General features: G+C 43.4%; 4 protein-coding genes across 9 annotated transcripts in view; 2 read left to right on the top strand and 2 right to left on the bottom strand.

Moving 5' to 3' along the window:
• Nucleotides 1-400: 400 nt before the first annotated feature.
• On the bottom strand, nucleotides 401-2335 carry LOC100679022 (RNA-binding protein with serine-rich domain 1-B). The gene is made up of 6 exons (XM_032596426.1): nucleotides 2330-2335; nucleotides 2097-2275; nucleotides 1840-1956; nucleotides 1182-1592; nucleotides 824-1071; nucleotides 401-744 (listed from the first exon to the last, which is right to left on the bottom strand). The coding sequence occupies exons 1-6, from the start codon at nucleotides 2333-2335 to the stop codon at nucleotides 401-403; spliced, it is 1305 nt and encodes a 434-aa protein (XP_032452317.1).
• A 213-nt stretch (nucleotides 2336-2548) lies between these two features.
• On the bottom strand, nucleotides 2549-13714 carry LOC100121238 (palmitoyltransferase ZDHHC5). The gene is made up of 10 exons (XM_001604781.6): nucleotides 13509-13714; nucleotides 12613-12731; nucleotides 12374-12531; nucleotides 12125-12297; nucleotides 11847-12041; nucleotides 11621-11765; nucleotides 10943-11157; nucleotides 10055-10231; nucleotides 6660-7047; nucleotides 2549-5962 (listed from the first exon to the last, which is right to left on the bottom strand). Exons 1-10 carry the CDS (start codon nucleotides 13598-13600, stop codon nucleotides 5525-5527), a joined length of 2100 nt encoding a protein of 699 aa, XP_001604831.2. The 5' UTR covers nucleotides 13601-13714; the 3' UTR covers nucleotides 2549-5524.
• Nucleotides 13715-15644: 1930 nt separating this feature from the next.
• On the top strand, nucleotides 15645-18627 carry LOC100121260 (putative GTP-binding protein 6). 2 transcript variants are annotated; one of them, XM_003424125.5, is made up of 5 exons: nucleotides 15645-16167; nucleotides 16456-17495; nucleotides 17571-17758; nucleotides 17843-18032; nucleotides 18109-18627. In XM_003424125.5, exons 2-5 carry the CDS (start codon nucleotides 16682-16684, stop codon nucleotides 18333-18335), a joined length of 1419 nt encoding a protein of 472 aa, XP_003424173.1. In that variant the 5' UTR covers nucleotides 15645-16167; nucleotides 16456-16681; the 3' UTR covers nucleotides 18336-18627. The 2 variants fall into 2 exon arrangements, with proteins under 2 accessions (XP_003424173.1, XP_001604860.1); XM_001604810.6 differs by having other exon boundaries at nucleotides 15823-15932; nucleotides 18109-18494.
• Nucleotides 18628-21654: 3027 nt separating this feature from the next.
• LOC100116811 (plexin-A4) overlaps nucleotides 21655-24121 on the top strand; it is a 176867-nt gene continuing 174400 nt past the window's right edge. The window contains exons 1-3 of one of the 5 annotated variants that reach the window (XM_032597499.1): nucleotides 21655-21883; nucleotides 22007-22327; nucleotides 22451-22723. The gene's annotated coding sequence lies outside the window, so the exon portion shown is untranslated. Of the gene's footprint in view, nucleotides 22328-22450; nucleotides 22966-24121 lie in introns of all 5 variants that reach the window. The other 4 variants (XM_031924380.1, XM_032597498.1, XM_031924382.2 and 1 more) reach the window with 4 other exon arrangements.

The raw sequence follows: 24121 nt of genomic DNA, 5'->3' as shown, positions 1-24121 counted from the left end.
ATTACTTTCCATTCAAATGACAATAGTTAATCAGAATTTACAAAGATCGTTTATAGTCAAATATTTGATTATAAAATGATAAATATTGTCCATTAGCATTAATCATGCTAGCGTTAATATATGATCTTTACAATGAAAATGCACAGTGAAAATAGTACTGCTTTAAGCTTCAAACAGTTATGATTCCTGTTGCACATTAACGAAAGTCGTCAAGACTAACTGCGAAAAAACTTAGTATATTTCTTTGCATCAACATCAATCCGCAAGTGCTTCACCGAACACTGTGAACAAATTCTAGTGTCGCAGTTTTTGTGAAAATACATTCTTATTAAAGGATAGAGGTAGTCGGCGAGGATGCGAATCGCGACACTGCTCTTTAGGGTTCGTGTCGTGGTTGTTGTTATCGCGAACTGCTCGAGCTGGACCTCGTGTAGCGTCGGTGTCGGTCCCGCCTGGAGTTGTTGACAGGCGACCTGGACCGGGACCTCGGTCGGCGTCGCGGTGGTCTGGCTGGACTGCGACCACGTCGGTTCATCGGAGGCGAGCGACGACGGTAACGTGGTGGCGAGGGTCTGTTACCACCACCGCCACCGCCTCCGCCACCACCACCTCCACCGCCACCCCAACCTCTACCCGGTGGCGGACCCCGACGATTCATCATCGGTGACATTCTACGAATGGGAGGAGGTCGTGTCTTCGGTATCAATACTGGAGCAGCAGTTATCTCCTGACCGTCAATTTGTCCTAAAATCATAGGAAGCAAAATGATTACAAGAGTTGTATTTTAAAAATATTTTCATCTTGGAACTGAAATTTTACTCACCTCCGTCCATGTGTTTCATTGCATTTTCCGCTTCATCTGCTGTCTCAAATTCAACGTAAGCAAATCCTCTGCAATGGGCTGGATGCAATTTGTCGATAGGAAAATCAATCATCTTGATGTTTCCATATGTAGAAAAGATTTCTGTAATGTGATCTTTTGTAACATTACGAGTCAAGTGACCAATATGAATTTTTGTTGGTCTTGGAATGGGTGATCTTTCCCTGCGCTTTCTACGTGGAGAGGGGGTTCTGAAATATAGGAATTTAGATCATGAACAAATTTCTAATGAAACTTTCTTCTTATATGTCAAGAATTGATCGACATAAAAACAACTTAATGCTTCTAGAGAAAATCTTACCTGGAACGTGGTTTTGGCTTTGGCTTCTCCGGAACTGCATTGGGTTTCTTCTTTTCCCTTTCTCGCTCTCTTTCTCTTTCCCTTTCACGGTCCCTATCCCTGTCACGATCTCTGTCCCGGTCTCTATCCCTTTCCCTGTCGCGTTCTCTTTCTCTTTCTCTTTCTCTTTCACGTTCTCTTTCACGTTCTCTCTCCCTTTCACGGTCTCTCTCCTTGTCTCTTTCTCTTTCCTTTTCTTTAGGATCATGCCGTCTAACCTCTGGACTCTTGCTCCTGCTGCGCTTGCGTCCTCTGTCCCGAGAACTTCCTGATGAGCTTCCAGAACTACTGGAAGATGAGCTAGAGGATGAACTAGACCTCGAACTTCCACTGCTACTGGAACTAGACGATGCAGAACTGCTGTCCGAAGAACTGAAAGAGCAAATATTGTGTTGTTTACTTTAGCCATCAACACCTAGCAACATAACTGTGCTTGCAAGGTCTAGTATTCAATTATTTCTCTACATGAAACGTGAAATATCCACGCGATAACGTAATTTATGGAGTTGGCAGCATGTATACATGTATGCATGTTATACTATGCACATATCTACTTATCACAAGTTGGCTGTCTCGATAAGTGAAAAGTCTTGCTGATTGAGAAAATCTAAATGCGTACCTGCTTCCACTGCTCGAAGAAGACGCCGACCTCTTCTTTCGTTCTCTGCCTCGTTTGCTCTCTTTATCGGTAGTTTCCGAGTCGCTCTTGCCAGCGCTGTCTTTCCGGCTTCGTGCCCTAAAGTTTGGTTATTTCACACTTTGATTAGCATGGGCTTCTTGTGACAGAAGGAACCGAGGCTCTAACCTCGAAAAATCGAATAAAAATATAGAAAAATTACTTACATGACTGGTAAGCGCCGATTTGCGGCTGTTTACCTGCCTAGACGAAAATCCGGCGACGTTGGCCTCCAAAATCCGCGTAGTTGTGCGTACTGAATGCCGTGTGTATAAATATGGCGACTATACAGCCACAACGCTGGCAGACTGGCACTCTGGTCGCCGAAGCCGCCTCTCGGCCTCGTCGGCGGCTCTGCCGCCATTCCAGTATGGCCAACCTATAACCTTTTCGTTTTCGAAGTTTCAACTTTCGTCACCTCGTGTTGGCTAACCTGCATCTTGAGAGCGCGTTTCTTTATAGCATAGGTGAAAAATCGATGATTGTGCGACCGCTTATCATGTTATGGCACGTGTAAATGTGTAATGGAAGCAAACGCCGTACACCTTTTCTGGGAATGGTTTGAAAAGCTAATGGCAATCGCTTTCTGCACGACAATTTTTGAGTATATAGAGATTTTGAAAAGGAAGAAAATTAAAGAGAATCGAAATAATAATTTTTAAAAAACAAATTTATTATATTTATGTTCATTCGTTAAATAAAACACGGAATTTTTTACTATACATTATGTTTTTTAGTAAAAAAAATCACGCCAAACAAAATATCAGAAACTCCATCACTCGTAGTTTGCAAAACTTAAACAATAATGCTGCACTCAAATCGTACCTCTAGCTACCATGAGATTGAATCATAAAAAAAAATATTTTCCTTTATACAGTCATTAAAGCCCTTTTATTCGTATTGTATGCAGATATTAAGGCAGAAAAAAGAACTATAATTTCACGTCGTTTTTATTTTTATAGAATAGTGACGATACGCACAGTACCGAAATATATACGTATTTACATTGAAAATTAGCGATAACGAGCATTATGTACAAGTACACCAAATTACAAACACTAAAACGTTCGTCGACTCTTGTACAATTTGTTTATGATGTCGTATTGTTTTTTCTTTCATTTTTGCTTATTACTTAAATTATTTTTCTCTCTTACTTTCCACTCTCTCTCTCTCTTTCACGACCATAGTCAAAGCTCTCTCGAGACTTTAATTCGAAATATGAATTTTTTGAAGATTACAATGAGGGGGAAAGTTGAAAATATACACAACTATAAATTAACTTGTGTTAATGCTTTGTTTGGCACGGTCCACTAGGCGAGAGTTGAACAAGTACTTATTTATGAAAGTGATTTGGTCTTTTTTCATTTTGAGACTACAGAATCTCGGAAGCTTCGATCATTGGTGAACGTTTTTATTTTACACATAAAAAATTGGGAATCCATGAGTGAGACATTAAAGTCCGCATGTTGTAGTAAGTTAATTTATGCAATTACAGATATTTATATATACGTATATATTACAAGTTTCTTATTCGCCTTTCAACAAAATTGTAATGTTTCGTGTCGTTCGACTGCCAATCATCTACATTTCTGATGGCAATCGTAATTGTGTACTTTCGTGTGGCTAAAGTTCATTTTACTTATTTGCCTATCTCGCAGTGAACACCCACACATGCTCGAGTACTCAAGCTCGCTCTCGTGAAGATTATCGTGTTAGTTTTAGGGCACACCAATAAAACCATCAACCATTGTCCATAACCAAAACGGGCTAAACCGCACAAGAAAATTTGTTGGTCCGTCGTGCTTTACGTATAAATAGTTTTTTCCTCATTAAATAGTTGATTGAATATTAAAAATTTACTACACAATTCACGATTATTTTACACAAAATTCGTTAATCTAGCTTCACGATAACTTATCTCGTTTGAGTAACTCTGTTAATGGACATCAGACATTTCCTTTTTTAATTTTTTTTTTGTTCACTCATACATGTATTTTTTCTTAGTATAATTATGTAAGAAAAAGATAGAAATTAAGTGGTTTGATCGTAAATTTGTATACGTTGTACATTCCAAATTGATATAAACATTATACATTATACAATTTATAACAGTAATGATAATTGATATCATTTGTCCTCTTTCTAAAAATTTTGATTTTATCTTATAGCGTGCAAATTACATTCCTACATTGCAAGTGTGATTAGTGTATAAAACCGTGTTAAACAAATAAGGTATCGATATTGTATAAAATTATTTATATCACTCGTTGGTTTTGGAAAACCTTTCAATTAAATAAATAACAAAAGAAAAAGTAATGATGAAAAAAACTTCAAAACTTTAGAAGACTTTTTTCTCTTAATTTACATATTACTTACTAAAGTATACTTGGTGATCACTGCCTATAATAACCTTGTGATGTATGTTATAAGTTGTATACTGCAAACGTTACAATCTATACATAAATATTTATATATATTTCTCACGTTGCTCATCAAGTTCGTCGCATTTTTTCAAAAGGAAAAAGAGTAATTAAAAAACGAGGCTTCTTTAACAACACTGTATAAAAATCTAAACTGACCTTAACACGTATTTACTATAAAAACAAAATCAGGGCACAACAAATATGCCTTCCATGTATTCCTGCTGAGTAAAAAAGAGTACGATGAAAGAGTTCGGCCAACAAGTAGTCAAACGCGACCAGCTTATTACAACTGTTGAAATATTTCTCATTTCCCATGTTATACCCCGTTTCCTTTATCAAAAAAACGCACTTCAGTCTGCAACCACCAACCACTTCGTACTTGTATTTTCTAGTCTATTGCACATTTTTGGTGAAAAAATGGCTCTAAAACATCCTCTCTTGAAATCCCTACACTCTGTGAGAAACCGCAAGATTATCCTGAAAGCTGGTGTGCACTATTACATACTGCGTTGATTTCTCACAATATTTTCGCACATTTAAAGCTCGCTATATGAAGACACGTTATAGTGCTTATTCGTTTTTTTTAAGTATCTAGATTGCACGCTTCTTTTGTCGCTGCAAGTCGTTTATTCGAGACAAATTGAATCACCGCTAAAAATTTTGTATACTTGTACACATAGAGAATGTTAGCCAAATATTGCTTTCAATAGCGAGTTTTATAAGAAAATATCGTGAAGAATCAAGAAGCCAAAGCAATAGTCGCTGAGAGTGCTGCTAGGACAATCGTCTATTCGTGAAGTAGCCGTTCTCACCGTGCTTGGGCAAACGATTGCATAGCTGGTGAGGCTTTCGCGAGAAAAGCTGCTTTCTAAAATCAACCGCGCACTTTCTTAGAGACACACTCACACAATCAAACACTCCGAAAGTGGACACGGGCACGCCACACACCACAGTACACGCTCCTCGAGGCATTTGTTCTCTTAGACGGAAACCTGACACCCGTGCGTTTTGGCCGGCTTGGCCGACGCCTTGGTCGTCGTTGCCTTGGTCGTCGTCGTCGTCGTCGTCATCGTGCTCGTCTTCTTCTTGGTCATGCTGGCGGCAGTGCTACTAACGACGTCCTTGGCATTGACGTGGAAGAGGTTGGGCGAATTACGCCGCATCTCCCTCCAGCCGCAGATCGGCGGGGAGACGTAACAGCTGCGCTATACGGATATCTCGTAGTTCATGTCGTACACGCTGGCGCGGTCAGGCGTCGGCGTCGTCGGCCTCTGGTTCGAGGCGGACCTCGAGTCATTGGTCGCGGCCTGGGGTGCACCCTGAGAGTTGGGCGCCGAGACCATCTCCATAGAGTCGGTAATCTCGAGGGCGCGCACGAAAGACATGGGCCTGCGCCGGTTTTCACCGGACACGGCGTTGCCGGCCGAAGCCGCAGACGACGTCGGGGTGGTAGGCGTGACCATGCTGGTCTTTCGCTTCACCTGGGGCGACTGGTGTGGCGGAAAGACGGGCACACCACCGCGTACCACCGGGTGATAGGCGGCGCGTAAAGGAGCCGTCGAGTAGGGCTGCTGCGTCGGACTCGTCGGATTCGAGCGGTAGTATTCGTAGGGCAGAGGCGGACGCTGCGAGCCAGGGCCACCCTGTTGATTGAATAAGAAGAAAAAACAACAACACGTTAGTATACTCTGCAGCTTTTGTCTGCGTCTGCAGTCTTTCAATGCAATCAATAGATGCCAGAGTAATCGAGACAAAGTCTAATGAGACCTTGAAATATTTCAACGGTTTCTATAAAGCTTATTGGATCAGTGTCTAATGAGACCTCGCTCTAATTACTTTTATAGAAAGCGTCGAAGCGCCGAGTACGTTTCCAACAGAACTTTATCCAATTGAAGCATTAATTATTTCACGTGGAGGAAAATATATTTGTTTGTGAAATTAAATTCGCTTCCACGATCAGCGTTCAATCGCGATGGCCTTTAACGGCAAATCAAGTTGCTACGCCGCACGTGCGACACGAGCTTTCAGCCTTGTCAGACTGACATCCGATACCGTCTCAACGTCGTATAAACATCACGTGTAAACGCGACAGTTTATAGATATCAAAACCTGTCAAGTTCGTAACACTTTTATTGCTGGGCACAGAAATAGACGATCGCTCGATCATGTAACCGGCTATCGACCCGCCTCGCCTCTACATCTCGTTTACTTCCGGTCCAGTTCTAGCCATCGCACAGTGACGGTGACTATACTCAAATTCTGTCTTTTCAAATCCCCGCCCGCGAGACCGCGTGGACGACTCACGGTAGTTTGGAATAAAATTGAGAAAAAGAAGCGTACCATGGAAGCGTGGTGCTGCTGAGCCGCTTGGTGGGCAGCGGCGAGCGCGGCGACCGTCGAAGTCGGCCCGCTAGGAGGATAACCGCTACCGGGCGAGTTGTCCTTCCAGGTGTAGACTCCGCGCTGTGGTGAACCTGCCAGCTCCCTTATGTTGTCCACGGTGTTGTTGGTTCTTGCGTAAGGGTGCTCGTTAGCCTGGCGCACGAGTTCGCTCTCCGAGAGGAAGCGACGCTGCGGACTGTAACCTGGCTGCTTCTGCTGTTGCTGGACGCTCTGGTTTCCGTGTTGCTGGGCATCGTAGTACTTGGCTTGCTGCTGCTGTTGTTGTTGCTCGGATACGCCAATAAAGTCCGGCCGACGGACCTGCGTCGGGGTGCCTGGGTTCGATCTGCGAACAGACGTACAAACGTACGGACTCGTTTCACGTAATGACGACTTAGGGAGGTCGAGGCACAAGAGGCAGAAGGGCGTGGAAAAGTGAATACGACTTACTGCGGCTGAGCTTCGCTGATTTCTTTTTTTGAGACTGAAGCTTGAGTGAAGAGTGAGTAAAAGAAGAAGTGGGAGGGCGATAGAGAAAGACTGGATTAGATAGAAGAGCGCAGCGCTTAAGCAAAGCGCAGTGATTAGAACAGAAAAATGTCAGTCGAGTACACCGAGTTGACCTCTTTACAGTGACAATTTAATTCAATTTTTTTAACAGAGAGAATGTTGTTAATGCAATTTCGTAAGAGCGTTCTTGCACGATCGCAAAAGCTGCTAATTTGATTGTGCTTTGTTTTACTCGTTTATAGCGGTCGATATTGTCTAATTAGAGCTATAAGCAAACGCTATTATTACAACAAAGCGTTAACAGCTTGCAGTGTCACGTTCCACGGAACTCTGTATAAGTTTTCAAACAATCGACTTTTTTAAACGCCAGTGTAGAAGAGGCAATCAAGAAAAAGAGATAGTACGATATTCAAACACTAAAAGCTCTCAGTAAATTAAAGTCTATCTACTTTATTCGCCGACAGTAAACAAATTTTACTGTTCAAGCTAATACCTTGTTCCATCAAGTAAAAAAGACCTTGGCGCGATAAAAATAGATCGTATTGAAAAGATTATTTTTATCAGGCCGAGATCCTTTTTTAATTGAAATTTCAGTTCGAACGTATTGTACTATATTTTTTTCAGAGTTGTACTCAATTTGTTAATGAAGTGCAGAGCCTAATTTAGTGCTTACTGCGATCTATTATCAGGATTAGTTTCATGGATGAATGGTTATTATCATCTATTACCTTTAAATAATAAGCAAGCGAGAATAACCAATCCTGATTTGGAATCAAATTAAAATTAATCTGCAGATAATATTTCAGTAATATTATAAATGTTTAGTAAAAAAGACTGAATAATATAGCTCTATCATTCTTAGCAACTATGTAAACTGTAACAGGATGGCGATGATGGTATGACGAAAGGCAGAAAAGCCATAAGTGACTGCAAGGCCAAAGATGTACGATGATATTATGTGACACTTTGTAAATGGCTGATGAGAGAAACGCGCGCAACTAACAAGTATATGTATAAAGTAAAAATATAAATTATATAATGTTTATAATTGTAAATACATTCTGCTTAAAACGCACTCTTATATAACGCAGAACAAGTGGAGCACAATAAATATAGTATGCAAGAGAAAAGCGGTATACAATATAATATTAAATATATATTTGTAAAAAAAAAAGAATCAAACGGAACTAATAACTAAACATATAAATTAAAGAGAAAACTACAGAGAGAAAAGGCGTCCTTGCAGAACGAAGTTCGTGTTTTACCTGCAGTAGGTCGCAACATGTGACTGGCCGAAAGCAGCTCCTTGCAGTTACCACCCCCTGCAGTGGGACACAAACTTATCTATATACCACATAATCTCGTCAAGATTTACGTGCAAACTAAACTTTCCCATCTATCGCGCGAGCAGTGCTGCTTCGATGCTTCTCCCGTCGTTTTACGCCACTTTTCACCCTAACAAGCTATAAAACGTACTCTCTCAAACTTCGAAAATTGCGGTCGTCTAGATACTTTTTTGCTCAATTCACTTAATGTCGGGTTATCCCATAAAAACGTGTATCTCTATCTTCAGCATTTTTCAAAAAAGCCAGTTATTTAAAAGCGTATTGAAACAGATATACTACCTAATTTTTCAAAAGCTTCGATAAAGGTGAGAAAAAAAATGAGAATTACTAAAAAAAATGCATCTGACAATTTAGTTACTGCGTGGTCGATAATATGAGAGAACTAAAAATAAAGCAGTTTATATTGCACATATTAATAAAATCTTCAATCTTATTTTATTACATCCACTCGAAACGTGGGAGAAGCTCGAAAAGCTCCACATACACTACTACTGTGTTGTCGAGCTTTCTACGGCGCGCGGATTTATTTACGTTTACAAGTCTCTATTTTTATCGTGACATGTGACAAAAATTCTCTTGGTGAAAATGTGTGGCTTGATTGAAAAAAAAAGAATAACAAGAGAACGTGAGTAGTATAAGAAGTTTGAAAATTGTTGAGAAAAACTTATTAGTATCATCCGTTACTCACAATGTTAGACAAACTCGTTCGATCTCAACTAAAAGAAAAACAAATTACTCAATCTCCAATAAGCTCACGAATATATAGATCAGTCTAAGATGCCTTGTTCAATGCATTAATCGCGTTGTATGCGCGTTAAGTGGTGTACGATAAGATCTGGTTAAGTCTAAATATGATCCCCTGAATTAATGAAAGTAATACAAAAAATTAGAAAAAAAATTTACAATGTAGTATATGCGCAGTCGACAACTGCAGCTTAGTTTTTTCGGTGCTGGCTTTGGGCGTGAGAATAAACAGGGGAATAGAAAGACAGAGACAGAGACAAAAGTGAAGGCGTGAGCAAAGGTGTTGTATACAAATTTTGTTAATATAGTAATATAAATATATATATAGTAATAATATTACGGGCAGACGGGAAGGTTACAAAGGCTCTCTGAACGATTATATATAGATTAGATATAAATATTAATCGGAGACGCATTTCATTCACTTTTATACACGTTTAAAGATGCAATAGTCGACAGTAAAATAATAATAAAAAAAAATGTACATTATCTCTGATAGATAGGTGATGCTTCAGTATAACAATAATTTGGAAAAAGAAAAGAAAAAAATACAATAGCAATATATGGTCAAAGATCACTGCGCGTTCGGGGGACATCAACAGACAATATATATAATCAATATTGGGACAATAAACATAGTTTTCTGCCAAGGGGTACTGTTATACGAATGCGCATGTATGTAGGTAATATGTATAGTTTTGATGTATGTGTCTCCGGAGTGAATAAATTTGGGAAAGTGCGCCAGAACCGTACCTGCGAATAGGACTGGATATTGCTAACGGCGTCGGCACGCCAATAGCTTTGATTCGCTGCTGCATCGTCGGACTCGCGCCACCTTGGCGACCGCCCGTGCCCTGGCCTCCCGTCGCTGGGGAACCGCTCGACTCCGTCAAGGGATCTGGCGTGTGACTCCGAGAGCCATTTATGCCCCTGAAAAGATACATAAATATTGAAAATATTTATAGTTTGAAAACATCATTATCTAATAACAGCGTAAGAGATATCATGTATATAAACAGCACTGCTTCTTTAGATTTGCTGACGCGCCGAAAGCTATATACATGGTAACTGACGTAACGGTGCTGAAACTGATTGCAAATGTCATGACGGTTGAAGTCTAATCTGACGAGAATAATCACTATTAATCTCTCGTTATAATCTTCTGCGATAAAGCTTAATTTGAGACCTTTTTTTACGATTATCGTAACATGAACGAACTTCTGATTTTCTCAGCTATTTTTATTTGCAAAATAGAAATTTTAATAGTACGGGTGAAATACTTAGTCTTTTCAAACAGGATACAAGTAATTGATTTACAATAATGTAGTATGTCGCGTAAAAAAATTTAATGACTTGATGATCGATTTTGATATAAAGTTTGTAAATAGACTCTAAAATCAATATGCATAAAAGAGTATATAGCTGCTAGTTCTCTGCAAGCGTACATCTCAAATAATCAATACAAAATGGCTAAGGTGTCTGGGCGATGTGTTCATCTACTTTCTTACATTAATTATTGTGAACAGGGATAAATAATCATGATGATGATGTTTATTTTAAAAAAGGTTAGCTAAAACGATCGTCAAATCGTTGTGCTTAAGATTACGTTATGGAATAAAAATTAAAAAATGAAATGTCTACCTTTGTTTAGGATGCGGACTGCCTCTGGGATAATGTATGGGGTGACGATGCTGTGACTGTGGAGGATGCCTGGGAGATTCGTTGTTCTCCACAGGTGGCAGGAAGAAGTTGTTTTTCGAACCATGTCTCTGCAACGGCGGAGTTGGTTCACAGTCTGCTGATTGTGAAGCAGTTGGCTCCATGTCTGTATCGGAGCCGTCTCTACCAGGGGACAACTAAAAAATCCAACAACAACAAAAATTAAGTAAGCTTGTATAACATATTATGCGACACGACATCGTAAATTCATTATTTTACCATATTTTGTCGTTTGGAAGAGTGGTTAAATGTAGGGAAATTAGAAGTCTCAAAAATAGTATCTCGAGACTTTAAAAGGAACTTCGGATGAGGTATCGTTGGTCGTGAGAGAATTCTGAGTAAAAATGCGATTAACAGAATCAGAATTAAAGGAATTATTACCACAGATGCATTTCTATAAGTGCGTTTGACTTAAGTGTACAGATGTATAATAATGCTATATCTGAATGCTCATCTGTACATTTAAGAATTATCAAAGTCGTAAATAAGTTAATTTAAGAAAGCTGCTCTACTAATGCGCGAAGCGTTAAAAGCGCACGCTGCTATGCAACGAATATCAAGGGTGATTTGTTTGGTAAGCAAAATGCATCTAGCTCTTACCTTATTGTAAGCATTTGAACTGGCATTTCTAACACCATTGCTGCTATCCATGTAGGTTTTTACCTGGTTCTCGCTGTCTATCGTTGAGATTTCAGAAGTGCAAGCTCCGCGACGCTTCCCTGAATACTTTTCAGGCTTTATTAAGCTAAAAGAATAGAAATTTAGTTATACAAGGTTTTTTTTCCAAAATTACATTCATGAAAAACTAACGAAAGCTGATACAAACCTCGGATATTGTGGTCCGAATTGTGTGTAGCAGCAATTATGCAGGCAGCCTCGTGAGAACGGATTATAGCCACCATTGAATTTTCCTGTTACTTGTTCGTTCGTCGTGCGGCCTCGGGAGACCAACACTATATGAAAGACTGTTAATCCAAAAATTGGAATGAAGAGTAGGGTTACCACTCCCATGAGCACCATACTAATAATAGTGTTAAGGAAATACAGATTGATACACCAAAAGATTATTAATATGTGTAGATTTTTGATTTTAACAAAGGATACGCTATAATTGTTTGAACTTCGCCTAACTTCTGCTTGTGCTCCAAAACAAAGTACAGGCACAATCCAAATATACTAAGCATGTGCATACTCAGTGACAAAAGGAAGAAAAAGAAGAAACGGTAATTTCTTCTGCCAATACAGTTATTTACCCACGGACAATGATGATCAAATGTCTGTAATGATATCAAACGGTAATACCAAATTCGACTCTGCATTGATTTATATTTTCTATTTGAATTTATAATGTACCTCGATGCAATGGTTGCATACACTGCAATGTGAACATCTTGGTGGCCGATAAAATTTGCAGGTAACACACCACTTCATTCGAACAGTTATCCCATTAATTTCAACGCTTTTGTACAGCGGTGCTCTGAAATCATCTTCCCGGTCTTCATCTGGAGGAGCTGTAAACAGAGTAATTTTATTAATTGATTGTTTTGATTCATTCTAAAAGAATCTGAGTTTGCATTTGATATATTTCTTACCTTTTGGTATAACTCCAGGGTCCATGAAGGTGGCCAGTGTGAAGTTTGCCAGCACAAAAAATGTGATGACTCCTTGCAGTGCTGGCACCCATGGATATCGTGAGACATAATACTGGCACCTATAAAACAACAGGAAATCAATACAGGAAATAAAAATAAGGCGTAGGAGAAGTTTTAAAATTAAATTGTGCAAATCAAAAATAACAATTTACACAAGTTTTTATCTTTCCAAGCTATTAAAGTATTAATAATTCCTTGAATATTAAAAATAACTCTTGTTACAGATAGTTACAAACTTGTATTGTGCTGAAAAGCAGCACTTGGCTTTTTTATTAAATTAAATATATTAAAGGTATGCTTGATAACAACACTCTGGCACTGACTCATCCTTCTCACAATACTAGTATCATGAGCAATGCATTCACTAATCAAAACCAATTTCCCTTTACACATGCCCACTCGTACGTGAGCGCTCTAACTTTCTAAGTTTGAGCAAGTTTGAAAAAGTATAAAATGTTTCTGGAGTAGAGTTGTAAATGAAAGGAATGCGTGTACACAAAAATCAATTATTCTCCAAGGTTATGTTACTCAGAGTAGCATAAAATCAGTTAATCATTTCCTCTTGGGATTCGCGCATTCCGCGCTGTCTGCTTTGAAAGAGTGTCAGGAATAAATTGGAAAAAAAAGTTGCGAGTTAATTTTTTTTAAAGCTGCGGTGCAACCGTATCTGCAAGAATGCTAAAAGACAGACTGTCAAGAGGCAGACTTTCCAATAAACAGCGAACCTTGAACTCTGGTGAGCGAGGCAGAGTGTAGCATTAGCTACAGCCAGTCGCAGCAAGTGAAGTAAAGAAGAAAATAGTTAAACAGAGTGTACGGAGGAGAACAAAACTCACGGGAAGTAGAAGAAGAGCGTGGTCGTGCTGAGGAGGAGGGCCCAGGCGAAGGTGGCCGGAAGATACTTGGTCTTCGCGTCGCATTTCGGCATCCTGTCTGCTGCGGCTCTCCCGTGCACTCCGAGAGAGAGGGCAGCGACTAAGCGTGGTTATCCCCGTGGCCGTGGAAGAAGCTTCTCGCGCACTGGCGCACCGCACTAGCACTCTCGGCGGCAATGATTTCTGCTGGGAGAAAACATGGCCGCGTCCATTGATAGCGCCCCGCGCGCTATGCAGCGCTTATACCAAGGTGGGTACACGCGTTTTCCCGCTGACGAGCCCGCACTGGCGTCCGAGCTCCAGGAGTCCGAGCCCGGCGTCCTTGCACCGCTCCCCGATCTCGGCTTTTCCACCAGCAGATAAGGAGATACTCCCCAGACTGATGCGACGAGCTTGCTTTCCGCGCTCTCAGCTCGCTCGGAACTCGACTCTCTAGGACAGACTGGTCGTCGTCGTTCGCGCCGAGTTTCTACTTCGCTTCTGATCGTTTTCGGGCAGTCTCAGCAGACGAGCAACCTCGAGTCCTTCTCCTCGGGCAGGGTGATGGCTCGGAGTCTCCTACTCGAGCAGCCGTCGTCCATATCTGCTGCTAGTGCTGCTGCTGCCGACTGAACCTCTCCGCGGTTGTCGCGAGAGAGCGAGCGCGCGCGCGCGTGCCTCTATCTCTCTCTTTTTCGGTCGAAAGCGCCTCTCTAGCTCCGTCTTCCTCTCTCTCGTGCAGTAGTACTACTCGAGTGCGAGCCGCCGCCGTCGTCCCGATGGGAAGGCATGCCTTTTGCGTTTGAGGCAGCTTCGGTTGCGTTTTTCTCTTATTGCCTCTCGCGTGTATTTATTGACGATTATAACAGACACACACACACACACAGGGGCGACACTCGAGTGCGTTATCAAACACTCGGACGCCCGATCGCCGATTGCACTCGCGGGGACACCTGGCCAGACTCCAGGCTGCTCTGCTACTTCTACTTAGTTCGGCTTATCGCGAGCGAGGCGAGTAGAAGATATACACGACTCTGCTGCTCTTGCCAGGAATAGGCTGCCGCGCACGCATTCACGATACTCGGCGAACTATATACTGCAGGCCTCGATATATCGAGCTTCTTTCTCTCTCTCTTTCTCGCGCGCTCCTTTCGGAGAGCCACACTCGAGCTTACACATGCACCGCACGGCCAGCCAGCCCTGTACGTGTTTGCGCTCTCGGCCCGGCCCTTTTTACGCTGGAGACGACTGCTGCTCCAAAAGATCCGTTTCGGAGCAGCTTTCGCGCTATTCGATGCGCTTGAAAACGTCTTCGCGAGTTTCGTTCTGGGTCAGCTGGCCTCGATGGCCAAATGGCTTTTAAATGCAATTCATTGATGAAAGTAGAAAGCGAGCTTGAGAAACGGAAGCGCAAAACGGCCGCGGCTTGTATCGTGTCCGCGTGTGCGTCATGTACTGGATGTTCGTTTAGTTTGCCGCCGAGGAAAGCTTCGTCGGCTCTCGGCTATCTTATCTCGATACGAGTGGCTTGTTATTTTACGAGTCGCCGCTTTGAACTGTCTTGCGCTATTAGTCCTTCGGTGGCCCTATTCTCTGAATTTTCGGCTCGTTACAATTGAAAAATCGATTGCTTATGCTCGAGCTGATATGGGAGTGCCGTTTTGATAAAACACTGGGTAGCTAGCCTAGTATAGGTATATAGACCGAGTGTCTGCGAGCTGACTCGCGGTTGTCAGGAGAATTGCGACGTTGCCGGATCGCGTGCGCGGTGACAGCGCGTTTTCCGCTCGCATTTCTGGAGCGAAATAGCGGCATATTCGAACGTCTTTTTTTCTCGCATATATAACTCTCGCGCGCGAACGGCAATGAAAACGCACAGCTCGATTCGACTAGAAAGCGTCGAAGAAGTTTTTAGGCAATCCTCGGGATATAAATACCGTGTAGGTTCTTGAGTTAATTATAGACTTCGATTCTTGCTCAACGGTTCTTTATGTCCATTCAGAATTTTATATGAGCTTGATAATTTTCGATCGAAGCTATGCAAACTTTTTTTTGCGTGAGATTTTATTGGATTCCGGGAAGAATTAATTAAAAACTGCGCTTTGGAGCATATTCGCCAAGTTGAATGATAAGATGGTTATTTTTCGCCTCGTTGATCGCAGAACGTCGTTTTCCGCGAATTTTCTAGAACTCGTTAAAGTTTTGAACAACGACATATCTGCGTATACACACGTGCTCTATCGCTCAAAGAAACTTCGGCAAAGTTGCAGTTACCTATACATGCGGAAAACACCGAGAGTTACGCAATGACACGGCTAACCTCAAAGTTACTCCCGACGTTCTGCGCGCAAAGTAAAACGCAGAGAGAACGGCACCGGGAAAGAGACGAGAAGATCCGAGCAATAAGTATGCAACTGACGTAAAGTATATGGAAATTTGCGTTACTCTACTATTCACCCGGCATCGCCCTTGACAAACGTTGTTGTCGATTGTTTAACAAAGTCCAAACAATTCTGATCAGTAATGTCACAGCAGGTTATAGAACTTCAGGACGTAAAGACGAGAGCCGACATTAATAAACTTTTTTTCCAACAATGCACTCACCATGCGCTTGAGGTTTCTTTCGGGACTTACATCTTTGGTAAATAATTTTGTCATACTCAATACTTATTAGTTTTTGTATTTGCTTTCATCTGTTCTTTCTGAGCTTCGTGCAGGTACTGCTGCGCAGCGTTCATTAGTAGTAATTGTAATTTGTGGCCAATCTTTTTCGTAATTTTGATAAACAATTGTGCGACAGCTCATGTCAACAGTTTTCATCATTCGCAAAGCATTTGAAAATAAATTGTACCTCAAAGAACTGAAATACAGCATCATATTGTGCAACATTTGAAAAAATTGCAAACTGAACGTACTTATATTTTTACAGGTATCATTGCAATACCAATTGCCTTGAGGAACTTTCACAAACGTATTCCTATGGCTATCGAGTACAAAATGGCAATAGGTGCAGTATCTATGATAACGGTTTCTTACTTTGCTGGAAATTATGCAAAAGCTAGATGTGAGAGAAATTTGAAAAAGCAGCTGCACGATCTAAAAATGGAAGTTTAAGATACATTTATTACTTTATCCATTAATACTTAATATACAAAATGAATAGCATATTTAAGAGACTTACACCGCTTGCTAAAAGTGGTTTATTGTTTGGCAAACAAACTGTCCAGAGAAAGACATGGTTTATGGCATCCAGATTTAGATATGAAGACACATATTTTCATGTCGATGAAGAGAAAGAGCTTGAAAATCCAGAATACAATGAAATATCGAATGAATATCTTGGAGCTATTGCCAAGGGTCATAGAACTTTTGTAATCCAACCTTACATTAAATGGGGCAAAGGTAAAAAATATAATACCAATCGAGATTTGCAGCTTGCTGAAGCTGTGGCTCTAGTTGAGACTCTGCCTCATTGGACCGTGGTTGACAAGATGTGTGTGCCCTTGCTGACTTTGGAAAGGGAACAACTATTTGGATCCGGCAGTCTTGAGAATGTTAAAACAAGAGTTAAGTGTGGACGAAATGTTACGGCCATTTTTATTAGTACAAATACCCTAAAACATGTACAGCTTTTGGAGCTGGAAAAAATATTTGGTGTACCTGTATATGACCGGTATTCCCTTGTTATACATATTTTTCGATGTCATGCCATGAGCCCTGAGGCAAAACTTCAAGTAGCCCTTGCTGAACTTCCGTACATTTACAAGAAAATGAGTGAACTGTGTGGAAGGATAAATCTATTGGAAAAACGCAGATTATATTTGCAAGCTCGAGAGGCACAACTCAGAACGGCTTTAAAAAAACTCAAAAACAACAGAGACACGATTCGGAAAAAAAGAAAAAATCGTGGATTTGCTACTGTTGCTGTTGTTGGCTACACAAATGCTGGAAAGACATCGCTGATTAAAGGTACATTAATAAATAAAATCCAAGTGCAAGTCTGTAAAGGTAAATTTCAATGCTAAAGTATTTGTTTCTTTTCAGCATTAACTAGCGATGAGATGCTGAAACCAAGAAATGTTCTATTTGCGACACTGGACACAACAGCGCATGAAGGATACCTTCCTTGCAACATGAAAGTTCTCTATATCGATACCATTGGTTTTATTCAAGATGTTCCAGAGACACTGATAGAACCTTTTGTGGCCACGTTGGATGATGCCATGATTGCTGTACGTCTTAAACGCGTTCACGTTTTACTAAGCCAAAAATTGCATTAAAATTTGATAATGTAAACGACGTTATGTTTATTCCAGGACATCATAGTGCACGTTTATGATGCAAGCCACCCTGATAAGGAAGCGCAGATCGATCATGTCCGGAAGACGTTAAAATCGTTAACAGATGGTAACAGGCCGTTAATAGAGGTCGCTAACAAATGCGATCTAATCGAAGCGGGAACACTCCCAGAAGAGACGTTAGGCATTTCCGCGAAAACGACAAGCGGTAAAGCATTGTTTAGTTCAATATTCAATTATTTAGCGATAGAAAAGGAGATTTAACCATTGGTTATTCGTTACAGGAATAGATGTGTTGCGGCACGAGATAGAGAAGAAGGTTCTGTCGGAGACCGGCAGGTCGGTAATAAAAATGCGAGTTGAATCCGGAAGCGAGGCTGCAGCTTGGCTTTACAAAGAAGCTACCGTCGTGAACGCGGAGGCTGATCCAAAGGATCCACAGTTCTTGTTACTCGACGTTGTTGTGACTGAAAACACTCTGCACCGTTTCCGTCGCTTCTTGAAGCAATAATTTGAGATTTAAAGACACAGTGCTTTTTTAAGAGAGAACACTAATCTATATATTGTGATAATTCTATATCTGCATGTATAATAGTGTATAATGTATACGGTTGCATCTACTTGAATATTTATTTTTAAGAAAATAAAGAAGTTTCAAGCTACAATCGGGCACGAAGAGAGAAGTCGGGGCTTTGGATAGCGAACAATGTAAGAGTGTCAATTTAAATCTGCCCACTTTAGCCCCGACAGCGCTCGATATTCAAAGCCTCGATCGTCAGATTTATCAGAAAAAAGTCCTAAAAGCCAAAGTTGTTTTCTTGCGTAATGCATCGAACGCCGGCGTATATAGCGAGCTGCTGCAGCTGTAACAAGTAACAGGCGTGCGAACAAGAAAATGAAAGGAGAAGAAACGAACGAAGGAGAGAATGAGCGAGATTTCGCGCTATCAGAGCGGCATTGTTCGTGGTTAGAGACGGAAGAGAGGAGAGCCGTTCGTATAGAGCCGGCGAAGATATCTGCTGGCAGCCGCCACCGCCGCAGCGGAGAGTGAAACTCGTAGATAAGAGAAGAAAGGGAAGGGCAATTTTTCGACTCCCTCTCGTAATTTCGGTCACTGGTAAAAATATTTGTAAAATCGACGCTGCTACGTTTGCGCGATAGGCTTGAATTTCATTCAATTACGAATGCCGAAAGGTTATACCGTACAAACTCCGCTGTGTATTTCGGAGTTAGGGACGTTCACGTGCATAGGTGCAGCGAGGCGAGGCGAGAGAGAGAGAGAGAGAGAGAGAGAGACGAGAGGACGTTTTGCCGCGTTGATGGTCTGTGTGACGTGGAAACTTGTGCGAGCGGCGGCAACGAGAGGCAGAATTAGGCAAGGCTAGTAGCGCGCGATATTTGCACAATGGGAATTTCGAGCACGCGGTGATTAAGAGCGTTTATTGATAGGTGCTTCGGCGAGCCGGAAGTTTTAATTGAAAATCGATTTTCATGTAAGTCGCTTCGAGTCAACGGACCACTCGACGTTTTAATAGAGAGCGAGTTAGCGCGCTGAGTCGAGCGCGCCCGGCCCGTGAGAGCCTTTGTCATGATAATAATTAATCGAATTTATAATTCAATCAATTTTACGTCGCCGAAGATTTTAAGCGAGTTATATCGCGATAGGCGAATCACAATCCTGATATCTAAAATGAAGCTTTCACGCGTTACTGTAAATTCGGATCGCTCGATCGACTCGTGAATGTTTATATAGCGGCGCTCGCGCAGCGCGCATAACAAAAGCGTATAAAAAATTCAAGCCCCTTGGATTATCGAGCTTCAAAGTAGCAGCGATTTAAAATAGTATACGTAATCCGATATCCTGCGCGAGTCACTGGCGGTCAAACGAATAAAAAAAAATATGCCCCAACGCGGGAAATCGGGCGTTCGTAACTCGGAGCTCGTTTAGCGACGAGCGCTAACTATCAAAGCTCCGCTTTGCTTTGTGTAGTCTACGGGTATGTGCAGCGCCGGCCGATGGCTATTATACGTGCTCTGCTCGCTCCACGCGTGTATATGGGCAAACGATTATAGGGGCTCGTCGCGCGTGTATCAGCTGAGAGTCGGTAATGCAATGATATAATGCGACTATAGGCGCGGATTTTGCGCTCTCGGGTTCATGTCGAGGGCGCGCCCCCGACGGTGCTTTGGCTTTTTCGCAGCGCGAGCTCGTCCTCTCCAATGCTTATGAACATCAATCTTGTTAAAATCGAACGGACTCGTTACGAGCGATTTCGTACACCGGCTTTATATTATAACAGCGCAGGCATCTCGTTAACATTTTTTTTTTTTCTCCTCGATCACAGCGCTAAGGCGATAATAATTGTCGTGCGATCTTTCGCCGACAGTCTACAAAGCGCTGGGCTTCGTGTACGAGCTTGAATGCTCGAAATTAAAATTTACGATCGCAACTAGCTCGTTAAAACGCCTGGGCAAAGGGTCTGAAATCACTTAACAAAAGTCTGCCGCGGCGGTGCAAAAGAGTACGATGTAAACTACTCGGCTTATGTGTGTGTGTGTGTGTGTGTACCTACGTATACAGACTGCAGTAATGCCGTGTGTGCGAGACCGCCGTAAATGCGAATGCAAAAAGAGCTACGCGCCGTCGCGGCTGGATATGTGGGTCAATATTAATTATAGGAAAATATATACGTATAACGCGAGCGCGTTTTTTCGCCTCGACTTTTATCGGGCCAGCAGAGTAAAGCGGTGTATGTATATAGTCGTAAAAAAGCGTCGTCGGCTTGGACAAATTTACACGCTCGATTATATTTCGGGCTTTTTATTTTTCCGGGGATGCGACTAATTTTTTTTTTTTTTTTTTTTTCGTTTCATCAGCTATATAACTGTGTTTATAATTAAAGCACGGCACACGTCGGTAATTAAAATCCGCGCCGGGTGTACGTCGAACTGCCGCTCGTTCGAATGCGCGCGTGGAAATATCGGAGATGAAAAGCCGAGGGTGGTTGCCCCCCCCCCACCCACTCCACCCCCTTGGAAACGAGAAGATTGGTAGAACAGTACCTGACAGGTATAACTAACGGTGCGCGTATCGCGCGATACAGCCGTATAGCTATAACGTAGTCGAGACGCCTCAGAAGTTGCCTCGAACATCGAGGGAGAGAAAAACTTGATTTCGGAGCTACAGCGCGAATAAGAGAACAAAGCTATGGCTGAGTTGCCATTGGCTACCCCGCGGAATCTCTATTCGAGGGTTGTTTTCTATCTCTTCTGCCGTGCGATTTTCTGATAAAGAATTAGAATTTAATTTCATTGGGTGCACGCGCGAATCGACGCAGTTTTCAATAAAACAGTCGCTAATACAAGCGCCGTTTTTTCACAAGAATGCGCAAGGATACACTCGCTCGTCGCGCCGCAGTAACGCGAGATGATGCATATACGATCTCGTTATGTAAAGGACGAGGACTATGCGGTTACGTAAAAATACGTAGCGAGCGATCGCCAACGAGCATGTGATTATATAGACGCTCGCTCGTCTCTCCATACATCAAAGATTCAGTTTCACGTGGCTTCGTTTATCTGCACCGAGTATACACAAAGCCCCGGCATCATTCGATATTTACGCATTGTTACCGATAGCTCATCTCGGAAGCACATCCAAATAATGCACGTCCGACGTACAGCGCGCCTACTACCGTTTCCCCCCTGTTTAACGTAAACATCCTCGCATAGCTATGCACGCGGGTAAAAAAATCCTTCCGGGTACCAGGTCCTCTCGGTACGTCACTGCGCGGTGTGACAGGGGGGCGCGCCGCTCCCGTCGGTGGGGGGGGGCCGGAACGCAGCGGAGCTGGCACACAGCTGTGTGCGTCTCCGTCGCTCTCGCACGAGCAGACTGTGCGGTGTATAGCGCTGGAGAAAGAGCGAGAGAGAGAGAGAGAGAGAGAGACTGGAGAAAAAGAACGAGCAAGAGAGGTCGACGCCTGCGCGCTGGAGACGGGGCTCGGGCCGGCAGAGCGCAGCGCAGCCCCAGTCGAGTCCCGTGAGTCCGGGCAAGCGGTTCGTATAGCAGCAGCTCTACCTGGCGATCCGCAGTGTGTGCTCTGCAGAGCGTTGTGCTGTCTAAGCGCAACACTGCGCGCTCAGCCCGACCAGAGCTCTATATTTACGATACGCTTATAGGTTATCGGAGGCACAGGTTACGCTGATGCGATACGCGCATATACATACATACAAGTAAACAAAGAGTCGCCGGTCCACGTTTTCGATAAGCAGCGCCGATCGTCGGAGATAAGTGATATATACATATACACAAGAGCTGTGCGCGAGGATACTAGACGGACAGTGTGAGTGTGTGTGCTGTGTTGCCGAGATAAAATATATCCGAGAGCGGATTCTGCGCGTCGCACGGCAACGCCGCGGTCAACCAGTGTGTTTTCCTCGAAGCAGCAGCAGCAGCAGCAGCGTCTCTCGCCGAGTCGCTCGATGTCGCACCAGTGAGAGGTATACAGTTTTCGAGAGCGTATAAGCCGCAGCATCGGTGCATCGCATCGGTAGGCGCGCGCGCGCGCGAGAGAGAGAGAGAGAGAGTGGCTCCTGGCCGTGACAGTTCGATCGCCATTTTAGCGCCGGGAATGCGCGCCGCTCGCGGCCAATCGGCGCACGCTGCCGGCAGCAGGAGAACGCGCCGACTACGCCACCGCCAGCGACAAGAGTCGAGTAGCAGCAGCCTGCACCCCCGTCAACGGTCCTCCAGCTTGCAGCAGGAGTCGAGCCAACGCCTTCTCCGGGCAGCAGCTCCGCTACTCTAAGCTCTCTGACGGCGGCGCTAGCTACTGGCTCTCCCGCTTCGCGGAGCGGATCTCTGCGGGCAGGACGAGACTCGCCGAGAGTGCCACGGTATATACAGGCAGGAGCCGAGAGAGATAGAGGTTAGGATCGCGGCTACGAGGAGCTGCTCGGGCTTTTTTGCTCTCGGTGAGCAGCAGCAGCCAAGAGAGAGATAGAGAGAGAGAGAGAGAGAGGAGCGTCGCGCCCGTGCGGCGAGACGAAGAGGCGAACGGTGCGCGCGCACGCCTGCTTGCCTGCAGCCGGCTATCCCTGCGTTGTACCTTCGGCGGCGTCGACGACCACGGCTGCCAGTGAGTGCCCCCTGCCCTCTTTTACCTCTCTTTCTCTCTCTCTCTCTCTGTGTAACCTGTCTCTCTCATGGGCGAGCGATAGCATGTCGCGCCGAATACACCCGGACGTGGGTTAGGTTCGATCGCGTCTCGCCCTGCGGCAGTTTCGCGCGGTGGCTCTTTTGCACTGCCACGCGCGTTTCGCTGAAAAAAGTAGGTGGAGTCGCCGGGAGGTGTACGCGCGGCTTTTTTGGCGAGTGTGAGTGTGTGTATGTGTGGGATGCACGCGTGCATTGTTGCAATCGAAGAGCGATAGAATAGACCGGAGAAAGATTCAGAAGTGATAAGAGACGCTAGAACTGACGAATGTTTCTCGTTATTCGTCGAGTGCGCCGCTCGAGGAAGCTACGACGTGCGCTTTCTTTGGAAAATCGTCTCAGGGGCAGACTCGGGATTCTCGGAAAACTAGGTGGGGTCAGTCACTCGCGCGCGCGACTGCTGTGTGCAACAACCTGCTTTCCCTCTATCCGAGTGCGGCTTTTTTTTTGTCGAAAGCTCTTTCTTCTCTCAATTTCTCTCCCCTCGAAACGGAGAGCGTGTATACGCGCACGCAGTGGCTAATTAAGGAGATGCTTTATAAATTATGGCAGCTCGCTCTCTGCGCTTTCTTGCGTCTCGCGCTGCTGCAGCAGTGAACGTGTGCATCGTGCCGGGAGATAGGCGGGGCCTGCAAAGTTTGTAAATAGTCTTTTTTATTTACGCTGCGCGAGCGGGTACAAACTCTCGGGCCCGGGGAGATTCGTTTAAAAGAAGAAATATTTGATACTTGCCTTCTTTTTTCCCCCGACAAACGCGGGATTGCGGAAAAGTTTCTCAGCTGCATTAAAACTTGGATCGAGTTGTCCCGGGATAAAATTCGAGTCACGGATGTACATATTTTTAATCCGATAACTCGCCGTATCGGCTTCATGCAGCGCGGATTCCTACAGGTATCTCCAGTTTCTCGTTCGATATCGATGTACCGCGGAGAGAGCTCTTCCTCGCGGCTGCTATACATTGTTTACTCTATCTGCAGCATTGACAATTATTTGATCTTTTTCTCGGCCGTTAAAGAGGCTTTTCCCTCTCGGCGCCTATCTCGCGCCGCTATCCTACGAATTCCGCGGCTTTGTTTGTT

The sequence above is a fragment of the Nasonia vitripennis genome, chromosome 2, assembly GCF_009193385.2.
Source record: "Nasonia vitripennis strain AsymCx chromosome 2, Nvit_psr_1.1, whole genome shotgun sequence".
Classification (NCBI taxonomy): Eukaryota; Metazoa; Arthropoda; class Insecta; order Hymenoptera; family Pteromalidae; genus Nasonia; species Nasonia vitripennis.
The sequence above is the reverse complement of the archived record's forward strand: the minus strand, read 5'-3'. Positions and strand labels throughout refer to the sequence as shown.